The sequence below is a fragment of the Prorops nasuta genome, unplaced genomic scaffold (assembly GCF_024137725.1).
Source record: "Prorops nasuta isolate Cenicafe-Biocafe unplaced genomic scaffold, Cenicafe_Pnas_1.2 PNAS00032, whole genome shotgun sequence".
Lineage (NCBI taxonomy): Eukaryota > Metazoa > Arthropoda > Insecta > Hymenoptera > Bethylidae > Prorops > Prorops nasuta.
Genome location: NW_027116829.1, coordinates 5,042 through 19,412, shown reverse-complemented (window position 1 = coordinate 19,412; position 14,371 = coordinate 5,042). Strand labels below are relative to the sequence as shown.

The following is a 14,371-nucleotide window of genomic DNA, read 5'->3' as shown; positions in this document are numbered from 1 at the left end:
GCTCTTTTTTCAATAGCTGATTGAGAGAGAGAGAGAGAGAGAGAGAGAGAGGGAAAGAAAAGATGACCGAAGGTGAGCCTGCTGGCTGGATATTAATCGAAATTGAAGCAAAGGTGCAAAAAGGTAAATGAGACGGAGACGAAAAATTCGCGACTGCGCGGCCAAGAAGAAGTAAATTCGTCCTTGTGTGGAAAGAAAATTACAAGTATATACCAGGAATCGCGTTGTTGCGATAGATTGCTAGTCCTTATCAAACCACTATAATTATCTCATCTATTCGAGTCGATAAGAACAAAAACTCGTCCTACCGCCGCGAAGGCTCGAAAAACGCTTTTTTTTTAAATTATATATATATATATATATATAGTTATTACGGTGTATTTATATGCAAGTAGCCGAGATTGTTTTTGCGCGGGCCGCGGCGAGAAACCGCACTCGCGAACAGTTAGGATCTGAACGAGAAGAGGCAAATGAGAGAAAATTGAGGAACGACAGAAGCTTCGAGAGAAGTTGGAGCGAAATCCGACGATTAATTGCGGTCAGAAAAACCGAGGCTGATTATATTCTCAGCCATGGCTTTCGTCACAATGTCCGCTCTCGCTAATGACAACGCGTCGATCCTTTTTCTTTTCGTGCCTCGTTATGTAACTTATACGAGCTCCGTTGAAGAAGACGAGGAAGAAAAGAAAAACAAATAAAATGCAAAAAGAGAGGATGGAAGAAATATGGTGAATTGAAAAGTATAATGCTTTATTGCGAGTATAGAAGTAGCGGATCGATCAAAATATATATATGTATATGGGTGGAAAACAAGATTTCCAAGTTTAGCGCGCTGATTTTCGCGAGTCCCCTTACCATATTTCTGCAAAGAGAGCCAGCCCCCTGGCAGTCCCCCTCCACCAAAATTTTCCCACTTTAATTAAATTTAATCACACCCGACACAGATTCGATCCCGAGAAAGTCGCCTGGCAGCATACGCGCGTCGTTTTTTAGAGAAACACGTGCAAGCAACGCCAGAGAGAGAGAGAGAGAGAGAGAGAGAGAGAGAATTCGTCGTTTTCACGTTCAATTCCCTCTGTGCGAACGATTGATACTCTCTCTCTCTCTCTCTCTCTCTCTCTCTATAAATATATATATATATATATGTAGGAAATTACAAAAAGTATGCGCGTTTAATGCAATGCCATAGGGTCCGTATGCATATATGTATACGTACACAATTAAGCTCCTTCAGAATTGTACCTGTATATATTGTTTACGAGTGTTTTCTAGCTTTATCGGCCGCTAGATTATATACGAAACGTTTGTTTAGACAAATATTTGTTATTTGCTCGCAGTTTTATTCGAGACACGAAATATTTTTTATAACGACCAAAGTATAGCTACTTTTTTTTTTAATATTCCTTTCTCGTATGGGAACCATCTCCTTATTTCTTTCTTGATATTACCCCGTAGGAACTGTACGTCTCTGTATTTCTTGTCGAAGCTTAGAGAGAGACTGTGTTTTTGAATTCAACCGCGTCTGCTTAGCATCCATTTCCGCGATGGGACTAAAATGTGAACAAGTTTGAGGTCCCAGTCGAGGTCGTTCCACCAGGATCTGAATCATTCCTGCGGGAATGGAATGATAAATTTCCGCAGGCGAGCGAGCGAGCGAGCCCAACCTGCTCTGAAAACCGGCTGCGCGCGGACCAAGTCGGATATAATAAAGCCTCCCGGATCACACACTCGAGATCCTTGCAGAGAGGCGCGATGCGATGTGGTTGATTGAACCTTCGAAGGACGCGCGTACAACAATGTCCAACACATAAACCTGGCAAGCAAAAATTAATAATCGGCTATGCCGTGCGCTAATTCGTATCCAGCCGCGCACGATGGTTTACATAATTCGCGACTTTGTGAATTAATTTCCCCGCATATTATACTCTTTCAATTACCCCTTTCAAGATCCTATATACTATTGTATCTCTTTAATACTAACTATAACAATTAATTTCTCGAAATACGTATTTCGTAAAATTGAAGTATGACACACGTTGAAAAATCAGTTTTCTCACAGTGAATATATGAACACACACAGATATACAATGTGCATGTGTATATTCATAGGTAGCTGAAGTCTAGGTATATACATATTTTTGGGGGATAGTAATAAGGGTGATATCTTGTATAAAATTTAAATAGAGAATATGAGTGGGGTGTGAGAAAAGATTTTTATTATTTTATATCTGCGTGCGCGTCGGTTTTATTGCGAGTGAATTTAGAGAAAAAGGGTTAATTGATAGCATATCTAAATGATACCTATTTTTGCAGATACGAGAACGACCAACTGGTTATTGATGAAATCGCCATTCCCAACGTTATTCATCTGCTTGGGCTATGTCTATATCGTGAAAGTCTTGGGCCCTAAACTGATGGAAAATCGAAAACCATTCCAGCTACAAAATGTTCTGATAGCCTATAATCTCTTCCAAGTCATCTTCTCAGCATGGCTATTCTACGAGGTAAATAATCCACCACGAGGCATGCGAAATAAATCGTTATCTCGCACGAGACGAGAAATGCCAAGAAATTCTTAACGATTGCTATATATGAACGATTGAATATCATATTAATTTAAATGAAACAAAAACCGAAATTAAATAAGTTTCTTTTCAGTATATAATTAAAGCTTCTATGAGTCTATCTTTTGCAGCAATAAGCGTCATTCCTTTCTACTCGTATAGCTCTCTCTCTCTCTCTCTCCCAGCCTAAATTGTGAGATTTTTCCCACCCTTCTGCTCTTTCTCCATATTTATGCTTACATTCTCTCTTACGCCATTCGTCCAATTTCTGCAGTGCATGTCGATCAACAATGTCATTAACGAATCTGTTTTAAGAGTTTCTATTGTAATCTTGTCCTTCTCTTAGATGTATAAAAAATAACAAAGTTCAAGGTTCGAAAGCCTTTGTGTCAATATCACAAACAATTTAATCAAAAGAATATCGAGCGGGGCTCTCCAAATCTATGTTAATTTGAAAATCAAAATCGGTGAAGATATTGGACAAAGGCTCTTTTCGAGCTTTGAGACCAATAAGTTTTTAAGAGCGAATAAACGATATTTTGGAAATGCAGTGTTTGATGGGCGGCTGGTGGGGCCACTATAATTTTCGCTGCCAACCAGTGGATTATTCGAACAGTGCTACCGCCATCAGGGTGAGTATTTTTATTGTACGAATTCACAGGTGGACTTTCCAGACCAAGACAGAACTACACCACCGAGGACTACAATACTGATTTTCTCATATAACACCCCCCCCCCTTTTTTTCTTTTTTCCATCATGACCATTATGTATCGTAACTATGTGTATATGTACATATACCATGGTGTGTATACAGTATGAAAAAAAACGAGAGAACATTTTTCGGGACAGAAACTGCATCATCACCTTGATCGGTGGGGACTCGAAGCTGTAAACTGCATCAAACGCATAAAAACTTGGCGGATCTTGCGTTCTTTATGGTATATAGAGTAACGTCAGGGGATTTTGAGGATTGATCCTTTCAAACGGTTTGGCGGCGTAGTTTGGCTTTTTATGTATATGATATGGCTTGTGCGAGTCTGGTATCGCATAATCATACCTTCTATTTATCTCCGTTTCTCTCGCTTCCTCGATATGTACATCTTTCCATCTCTCTTATTATATCTTTTTACTTAAATTTCACTTTATTATCAGTACAGCTTTTATCCTCGATCACACTCGACGCACGCACACTTTATTTGCTGAAAGATAAAATTTCATTTATTTTTCTTCTATTTTTTTTTAATTATATAATAGACAAAAATTGTCACCCGTCAGGGATAAAAGACTGTGTTGGAATAAAGAAAAACAAATATGGGTTTACTATCGCTCTTTCCATATATATATATATATATATATATATATATATATATATATATATATATCTATCTATATCTATCAATTTATCTGTAGTGTGAACAATAATAAAAAAAAAAACAACAGTGGCGAAGCACTTGACATGCTCCAGAACAGAGAGACAGAGATAAATGCGTAACGAGAATAACATCTCGATCATTAACTCTATGAAATTTTCCAAATTTTTTCTTCTCACCGAATCTTTTCCATCTGGTTCGAGTTTGCAACGATTGAAATTCTTATAGAGAACAAATTGATATATGTATATATACATAATGTTTTCGAGTTACGTAGATAAATGAAGTTTTAGACGCATTCTTGCTCTGGAACATGAGGAGTGCCTCGACCTGCGTAAGCGTAATGTTTCTGTATACGTATCTTACTAACATTTTACAAGGGATCGGAGTGATCAACCTGGAACGGATGCTGCATCTTCGTGCTTCTTCAGAGCTACCTACCTCATCAATGTACGACTTATGCTTTCTAGCCAAAAAGTGCCATTCTATCTTGCGTCTTGTATATCTTTCGAATTAACAAACTTTTCCCCTTGCAACTGTATTCGCGTACGATGTAATTTTGGCATGTCATAAAATAAATGCTATTAGTAAATAGAAAAGGTATAAACTAGAATAATTGGAATTAATAGAGTTTGCATAGAATTTCATGCAATCGATTGGCACGAAAATCTAAATTTATCTCGACCTTTTCCACTGATTGGCGAATGGCCTCTGGGCGGTTGTGGTTGCAGATAGGAATGTCCGGATGGCTGACCGGCGACTATTCTCTAAGGTGCCAGCCCGTAGACTACAGCGATCGACCCCAAGTACTAAGGGTGGGTCTTTTCCCCATTAACACACACTAAATTAACACTGGATCCCAGATATACATATATACTAGTTTTTGAATTTTATCCCCTCTCGCTACCTCTTCTCTCTACCTCGAATGTAATGCATTCTGCATTGTGTACTCGAAGACCTTCCAGCACATTGCGCCTTTCAGTAATTACCCTCGATTCCTACCCTTTCTTCGTTTCTTACTATAAATCGTTCTGAAATGTCTCATGGTATAAGACCATTTCAGAATATACTCTGAGCTAAAGTTATTTCAGTCAAATGTCAAGTATACGCATAGTTTTGCCTGGATAGTAATAAATTTATAGAATAATCTAAACGAATGTTACATATTTTTTAAAATAATTGTCAAGTACATTTACTATATGACATTTCAATTTTTATATTTAAGTTAATTGAGAGTGCTTAACACACAATTCCTTGATTATTATCTACAGCGTTCAGAGATCTTAAGGATCGAGCAGCACATTATTTTCTTTCAATTAAATTTTATTGTTTTAATTAGTTTGTTTGCCTTTCCAATTTTCTCCCCTATCCCACTCTCTCTCTCTTTCAAGACTCTTCGCCTTCTCTCGCACTCCCGCTTCGTACATCCAGTACTAGAATTAAACGGGTTTCTGGAAACACTCGGTAGAATACCATAATATGGCTGAAAAGTAGTTAGATACTAGCCTAATGCAATTAACATCACTTAACACACGGCAGGAAACAAGAAATATCTCGAAATAATAACACGTAGCATAGCCTCTGTCTCACATAAATTCACCTATACATATATATCTAAATATACAGCTATATTTACACGTACAAAAGTATAATGCAATTCAGTCGAAACTTTCATGCTTTTACTCCGATTCATTTAATAGTAAAACAGTTGCGTTAAATATAAACGTATATTTGTATATATATATCTAGAAAATTCCACTATCGCACTCACACAGACGCACCTACAAATCTGCTGACAGTTACTCTCTCACAGTAATGACACCAAGTCGACACCTAAATTCGATAGAAAACAAGTAGTTGTTAATGAATTATTTGACAAAGTCTCCAAGATCGGCAGTCACCGAAATAAATAATTCTTGCTAAATAAATACTGTGGAATTGCAAGCTTTGCTTCGGATATTTACGCGTGTGCACGAGACTATACTTATATCGATGCTGCTTCCACGTAGGAACTTTTCCTAGAAAACTCACGACATCAACGTTAATCGAAGTAACATTCGAGAGAAGAATTTAATTAAAACCCAAACTATACATATATATATATATATTTATTTAAATATATATACGCGGTACAACGATCAGTATCGAGACGAGATCTTGGGACTTTGGGAAATTTTTCAATCGAAAATTAGCTGGAAATTCTAATTGAACTTTTGGCAATATCGCACAGATGGTCCACGCCTCTTGGTGGTATTACTTCTCCAAGTTTACCGAGTTCATGGACACGGTGAGTTAATGTTTGAATAAGATACGACCGTGCTAAATGGGCAAATCTAGCGCCAGACGAGGATCGTGCGAAGCACTCGCGCGTTACAACCTCGTAGGGTACTAAGAGTTTGACCTTGAACGGTGTGATTCAAAGGACTTTTTTAACGAGTCATTCTAATTTGCAGATCTTCTTCGTCCTAAGGAAGAAGAATAATCACGTGTCGACTCTTCACGTGATACATCATGGTTGCATGCCCATGTCTGTGTGGTTCGGCGTAAAATTCACCCCTGGTAAAATTATTCTCTCTTATATATCGATTAACCTTGAAATTGTTCCTTTTGGAGATATTCTACTATACACATGCATGTGTCATAATAAAGAAACTATACATTAAAGAAACTAAATATCGTTTGTACTACCCCACAGGTGGTCACTCTACATTCTTCGGGCTTCTCAACACCTTTGTCCACATCGTCATGTACAGCTACTACCTTTTGGCAGCGCTTGGACCCAAGTTCCAGCCCTACCTCTGGTGGAAGAAATACCTCACGGCCTTCCAGATGCTGCAGTTCGTAGCCATCATGATTCACGCCTTCCAACTCCTCTTCATCGACTGCAATTACCCGAAGGCCTTCGTCTGGTGGATCGGTCTGCACGCCGTCATGTTCTTCTTCCTCTTCAAGGAATTCTACCAGCAGAATTATCAACAGAAGAAGATCAGGAGGTTGGCTCAGAACGGCCTGGCGAACGGTACCAGCAAAGACATGAAGAATGGCCTGGCCAATGGTAGCACCCCTGCCAAGGATGACCAAGCTGAAACGGTGGTCAATGGTACCGTCAATGGCACAAGGCGAAGGGACGCCGCGGATTATTACATCAAGGGCGAGAGTCTTGCTGCTAGCGAGCTCAATCTTCGAAAGCCCTATGCGACGATCGAGTGACTTGTCGGTGCGACGGAAACGCCGTTGAGGTTGCTGCTTATCCTCGTCGAGACCTTGTTGTGACAATGCTGAAACGTGGGACTTGTCCTTATACATCCCAAAACCATCATTGTCACTCCTCGATTCATTGTGCTGGACACTCGATTACACTGAATCCTTATATATATATTCCTTTTTGTTGGGGAGTCCTTGCAAAAAGAAGACCCCTCTACGAACCCCGTCCGGCTTCCCCCAATTAGTCTTATTTATTCGTGGAAATCCAAGAGTAATACTGACGTCAACTTTTTGGAACATGAAGACACGAGTCGAGTTCTTTCCTCCCACATTTTGCAAGCTTCTCTAATCCTTCCTCGTCTGTATACGTATATATATATATACATATGCAACCTTGAGAGGAGCCCTCTTGAAAATCTACCCTCCGCTGACATCACTCGTAATTGAGATCCTCGTTAAAGCTTAAATTCGTTTCTTTGAAATTCTATATGACTTTTAAACTATATTTTTAATGTCCTTCGTAACATTCCTTCCCCCAGAATCATTGCTCGCTCTTTACTCCAGTTTAACCACTCTTAGGTTGAAATGTACTGCACCATATTGAAATACGTTTTCACCCCCCAATTTTCTTATCTCCCAAGTAAATTAAGAACAATGATAAATTTCACTTGCGAAAATTCCAATGAAGGATTCCTTCTGGATAAATTACTCGAGTGATCCACGAATCTCTTTGCGGAGTCTTTGCTCAATTAAGGTCAAGGTCACACCGATCCCAGAAAGTTCCTCAAGGCTTAGGCATCCATCTAGCAGAGTACAAAACTACCTCGACGACGGTTCCACGTATAGTTTAACAATAACACGTACGGTATATAGGAAGCGTGTAAGTGTAATAAACGCGCGTAGCGTGTGGCTACGCGCAATCGAATACCTCCCAGGACTCTAACTCGCCCGCTGGTCCCTGCGCCGACGTGCCACGAAAAAAGGAAAATTCGCTGGCACCCAAGGATCTTCCAGCCCAAACCGGAAGTGCGTGTTAAATCATCAGCGAAATCAGCCACGAAAAAGCTACTAAAAATTATACACTCTACGATAACGGAAGAATAAGGCGCGCGCCAAAATTTGCTCTTCGTCGAGCAACAAAATTCCAACAAGAGAATAGAAAACGGTCGACTGTGAGTGTGTAACGTTGAAAATTCGAATGAGAGAGCGCGATGAAAAGCGAGTTTCCAAACTGTACGAAAAAAAAAAAAAAAAAGCGCGTGTGGGGTTAGGTGAAGAGTAGCAAAACATTCTCGAGCGACAAAAAATTTGTCATTGGTCACGCTAACCGAGGACCTTGCTCTACATTGACTTTAAAAATCACTTTTTTCACTTCGTACGGAGAACTACGCCCCGCCCTGCGTGGCCGAAAAATTTCCCTCGCGCGTCTCATTGTTCACATTTTACACGACTGTTCTCGACAATTTCTTTTCACGATGCACGATGAATTTTCTCGAAATTCGCTGGATCCTTCTTGCAACCTCTTCGACGACGACCATGTCGTTGATTTGTGCAAAAAGATCGCATATCGCTCGCGCCCACGTGTGATTGGACGGTTATATAAAAACAGGCAATTACATAAGAGCAATAACCTGCTGGAATCCCGGCGAAAATTACGCAACAATGACCCCCTCGTGTGTGTGTATATGTGTTATTCTTGCATAATTCAAGAATCAATTTCTGCATTTTGGCCAACGTTAGAGAATCCGCGCGCGCGACGGGGAGAACAACCTGGGGAGGACAAACGGCACAATTATGTAAACTTGGCTAGTTTTCCCGCCAAACGTCTATTTCTCGACCTACCGAGTCGCAACTGTTAAAACTTGCAGAACGCTCAGAGTTTTTATCCCATGTGAATAATTAAACTGATAATGGCTTGAATTTCTCCACGACGAATCTCGATTATTTCTAAAAGTCTTTGGTTTTACCAAATCTGGATGTAATGGAAGATCACGCGTGTAATAATAATATAAAATATATATATGCGAGTGTATGTATGTATGCGTGTGTGTGCGCAATTCAACAAGCAGGAGTTGTAACAAAATATTGACAAAGTTTATGGATTCGAGAGTGGATCGTTAAGTCTACATATATATGCACATCTTTCTTTTCATTCGTTATCGAAGTGGATTAAAATCGTATACAAGAAAAATGCAAGGAAGAATGTTTATCGTATTTATAATTAAAATAGTCCTGTGGTAGAAATTCTCATGAATCTCCACAGAAAAATCATATGTTTTTTTAGAGCCTTGATGATTGCGAAATTAAATTTAATTGAGCGGTTTGAAGTGAGGGAGGTTTTATCATTGCTTTGATTGCATAGTTTTGGGGCTAAAATTGAAATCTGTCTATTTGTGCGTCTTGTAGTGAGAAGAAAAAGAGAGAAGGAAACGAGAGAAATACAATCAGACAGAGAAATAATCATTCTCGTTACGTCGGAGAGAACTTGTAGCAAACAATTGTATCGACGAGAGCATACTGTAAGAAAAATTTAGCTACCAGTAAATATTGTTCATTGCAATAACTTTATTCATCATAACAATAAGTTTGTTAAATTTTTATAGTCGAAGCTATTTACTGATTGCAAAATTTTTCTTAATTTAGATCAATGATTCTGAAACTGAGTGTGTAATCAAACATTAAAACGCGGGAGATTATACAATTGATTTTTTTGTTAAGCACATATTAATTTGTATGGAATAAATCTGCAACGCACATTTTCATTTGTATGTTTTGCATAGTAAAGGGGGGAAAGAAAAAAAAAAAAATAGAAAAAAGAAGGAAATGGGGGAAAAGAGGAGCAACATAAATAATCATCCCCGTGGCATTGGGGAGGGCTTTATAGCGAGCGCAAAAGTAGCGAAGAGTGGGTCGATGACCAATAATGATTTCGAATGCCAATTGAAGCACGTATATTAGCGCTAAACGCACTTGCGTATGTTTGCGGCTATGAGAGAGTGTTTTTGTATGAGCGCCACAGCGCAATCGCGCGCGTAATTGGAGAAGATAATCTCGTGCGAGTGTGCGTGCGCGCGTGTACGTGTATTCGATAGATTGTACATATACAATAGTATCATGCGTAGGGGTAACGAAAACAAAAAAAAGCAGCGGCGAGCGAATCGCTCGTATTATTTGCGAGAACGCGCTTAACGAACGAAGCGCGCGGAAATTTCTTTGTCTCATTTGTATCGCAAGAAGTAATGCGCGCGCGCTCGCGTGTGTGTATTGTATAGTGTATATATATATGCTGCACATTACATACAAATAACATTGATGGTCAAAGGCAAGAATGACGCGACGAATAATGAAATGAAATCTACGGGGGTAGGGGAACCGGTCCCCAGGCAAATAGAAAAATTCGCCAATCGCCGACGCGGACAGGTTGTGCCTTCTTGCTCAAAACTTATATTCAATTCTGAGAATTTTAAAGATTGGCCAATAGTTAATTTTTTTTGTAGCTTCTGTGATCCTTTGCATGGCTATGGAACTCAGCACATCGGGCATTCTTTTTTCTCTCAACGAAACTAGCTTCTTCTCTGTTTCTGCTCACTATTTTTCGAACTTCATTGGCGGAATCAACGACTCGCCTCGGTATTGGCTTCGCTCGATCCATTTCAAGAAATATGATTGATTCGTCTTGTAAAAGTATTTTAAAAGAAAATAATATCCGATTGAGATGTTTGAGTTTGAAAGATTGCAAAATTTTGTGCGAGCTAGGATTAGGAGAAATTCAGTAATTATGTGAAATTTGTGTATCGGTTCGGGGTACAAAGGATCGTTGCTGTGAGGTGTGAAAGACACGCGTGTCGATTTTATGAATTCTTTGGTCGATGCATGGTGATGGAAATCTTTAAGATCGTGTGGTGGATCGGACAATTCCATGCCCATGTAGAACGGTGCTGCGCTCGCTTTAACGGCGGATCAACGTGATAGATTCACACGCGCTTCGTTCGCGTTATCTTGTACATAAGTAGGTTTTAGTTTTTTACTATCGTAAAAATCACGGCATAACAACTACGGTGCCACACATCGCATACTCAAAGTTATAAGAAACAAGCTCGAATTGTACAATATCATTGCCCAATATTAATTTCCATAGCTCTGTATGAGAGATGGTAAGTTGATCATACCGCGAGTACAGAGATATTGAAATATTTGTAAAAAGAGTGCATAATGGGGAGGAATATTTTATAGTTGCGGCTATGTACATAAGTTTATAAGAAGCTGTAGGCCCTCCAAGAGTTTGGATCTAAAAGTTAAATATTTGTTTCCTTTTTGTATAAGGACAATGATTCATTAGTCGTCTCTTCCTTACAAATGTCACCGAATAGTCTTCTTTAACGCAGGTTGCGGTAATGTTGATACAATTAGGCTGTAACGTTACATTAAGACATAATTAAATGTATACGTAGAGAAATAAAGGATGAAGAGGATAGAGGGGGGAGAGTGGTAGTGAGAGAAAAGGAACAAGAGTGTGACGGAGAATTTGCGTGTGTGCCTCTGTGCGTGTATGTATGAAAAAGTCTTTTTGAATTGGCCAGGGGAACTTGAGGTTGTTTTGTTGCAAGTCCCTCGGTTTTGTCCAAAAGGACCCGATAAGATCTGTACGCTGCCAAATCGAATTAAGCATGGTTCGACGACGTGTTTTCATGTTTTACATCGAAAGGAAAGTACATCAAAAAAAAAAAAAAAAAAAAAAAAAAAAAAACACAGCAACAACGTAATTTTATAATATCATCTTGTTTTCTCTATAGGTAAATTTAATCTAAAATTGGTTAACACGTGCCACATGATGTATTTTTTCGAAAAAATAAAAAGCTGTTTACTAATTCATCTGAACATCATTAGCCTATTAACAATACAATGGATGAAAGTATGAGAAAGTGAGATATTAGAGAATAAACGAGTATTAATTTACTCCGCTATCTTTATTTTTCCATTTTATGTACGATTGTTTCGCTGTGTAACTTGAACCTAATTATTTACTTTAGTAGTAATACATTTTGTAGTTTTCGAATAAAGATCATTAGCCGATATGACCAAAATATGCTAGAGATAATCCTTTGCCTTGATTAAACCCTTACGGCCAAAAGTTTCGAGACAAAAAATTATTAAAGATCTACATAGCTGTACCTGGGATGAAATTGATTGTAGTGCGCGGTACCCAATAATTACATGCGAGCAAAGAATGAGCCGCTAACTACCGTATAAGGTAGTGGGGACACCACAGGTTGTCTATATATAAAAAAAAAAAAAAAAAAAAGTAATATAGTTCTGTGGGATAACAAATGAAATAATTTATAGTACTTGGGACTAAACACTTTGCAAGTAGGTAAGGAAAAAATGGATAAAACAGTCACGAGCGTATAATAAACATTTCTATTGAGAGACGCCTCGACGACAAGTAAATTGTGGACTGCTGTTGGTACAATGACAGGCATATATGGCGCCCCTTGAAGCATTTAGGAATCGCGTTTTAGGGCCCATTAGTAGCTTGAAACGGAAAACGAGTTTTGGCATATAATTTGGATTAAATAATTTTTGAACAATAAAATGGGTTCCAGATCAGGGAAAGCAGAAAAATAAATTGTCCTCTGCTTGGTTTCCTTATCTCTCTTGCACGTAGAGTCGACAGATAGACCGCCAGCGTTTAGTCTGCTCACTTTGATCCTGTTCCGACTGAGTACTGAAAAGCTATATTTAATGTGACTATAAGTTATTAGTACTCACAGTAAATAACGGAACGCGCCCTCTTTCGCTGCGGTGCGCTTGTGTGTCTATTGGCACGTCGCGTTACTACTTGCGCGATTAGTTGCTAGGTGGCCAGTGCCTTCGGCAGCGCTCTTGCTGGCAAGTTTAGTGTCGCGTAATTATATAGATGGGTTAAGGACCCATCGCAGCCTAACCACGCTTGATCAGCAACGCTCGCCTATCTTTTGTCCCTTTCGCTACCACCGGTAACTATTTGTGACGCATCACCGGCAGCATCACCACCGGCGAACTCTTCGATGCTTTTGGTATCACCCAGTCATCCATCGTCGTCCAAGAGGGTTCTTACCCTCTGTGGTACTCTACTCCTTCTGAAGGGAGATTTCTACAGGAGTTTCCCAGGAGGAAATAACCCTCTACTTTTATTTTCCACACTGCTTCCTAGGGCTCTTTCGGACGTTCTCCAGTGCTTTCGAGAGAGTTAACACATCTTAGGGGTGGTTTGGAGTCATTAGAGATTGTGGAGAAGGAGGCTGCAGGCGATTTCCTCTTTCCTAAACTATTTCTCTACCTTTGCTCCTTTTTGTGGCTGGGGACAACTTCAGGGAAATTGTCCAGATTGGATTTAAGTCTCCGATCGTATCTAGGGATTTTTTTCCTTCTTTTGGAAATTTCTTAGGAAGGAAGTTGCTTGGATTTAATAAATTCCCTAGGCCCTTGATAAATTCAATTTGCATTATTAATTTTTTTTATAATAAAAAAAAAATATTTTTATTCCGAAAATGTAACCTAACCGGTTAGGCAATAGGTTAGGATGAGGTTAGGATGCTGGTTAGGCTGAGGTTAGGTTGTCGGTTAGGTGAAGGTTAGGTGGACCCGTTTTTCGCCTCTATAAGGCGCGCGATGACCTAACCGGTTAGATTTGGACCTAACCGACGGTTCTGATCATGTTTCGGGTGCGCGATACACCCTAACCGGCTAGGCCACCTAATGCCCCTAATCAGACCTAACCGGTTAGACCAAGCCAAGGATTTTAAGCCGCCGAAGGCGGCCTATTCCTTGGAAATCTATGGTTAGGCCTAGGGAAGTGTTTTAAGCCGCCGAAGGCGGCCTATTCTTTGGAAATCTATGGTTAGGGGACCTAATCGGTTAGACTAAGGTAAGTGTTTTAAGCCGCCGAAGGCGGCCTATTCTTTGGAAATCTATGGTTAGGCTTTGGCAAGTGTTTTAAAGCCGCCGAAGGCGGCCTATTCCTTGAAAATTCTAGATTAGTTCGACCTAACCGTTAGGCTAAGGCAAGTGTTTTAAGCCGCCGAAGGCGGTCTATTCCATTAAAATTGATAGATTAAGCCTAGGGAAGTGTTTTTAAGCCGCCGAAGGCGGCCTATTCCATTAAAATCCTTTAATTAAGCCTAGTCAAGTGTTTTATGCCGCCGAAGGCGGCCCATTGCATACCAAACCCCCCTCCAAAAGATTGAATTAAA

The 14,371-nt window shown here is 39.6% G+C and overlaps 1 protein-coding gene across 3 annotated transcripts in view; it reads left to right on the top strand.

Moving 5' to 3' along the window:
- LOC136783131 (very long chain fatty acid elongase AAEL008004-like) overlaps nucleotides 1-12,011 on the top strand; it is a 32,790-nt gene extending 20,779 nt beyond the window's left edge. The window contains exons 3-7 of one of the 3 annotated variants that reach the window (XM_066742991.1): nucleotides 2,314-2,504; nucleotides 4,667-4,750; nucleotides 6,166-6,222; nucleotides 6,389-6,494; nucleotides 6,631-12,011. In XM_066742991.1, coding sequence (XP_066599088.1) covers nucleotides 2,314-2,504; nucleotides 4,667-4,750; nucleotides 6,166-6,222; nucleotides 6,389-6,494; nucleotides 6,631-7,145 — 953 coding nt within the window. In that variant the 3' untranslated portion in view covers nucleotides 7,146-12,011. Of the gene's footprint in view, nucleotides 1-2,313; nucleotides 2,505-3,115; nucleotides 3,197-4,666; nucleotides 4,751-6,165; nucleotides 6,223-6,388; nucleotides 6,495-6,630 lie in introns of all 3 variants that reach the window. The other 2 variants (XM_066742992.1, XM_066742994.1) reach the window with 2 other exon arrangements.
- Nucleotides 12,012-14,371: the final 2,360 nt, after the last annotated feature.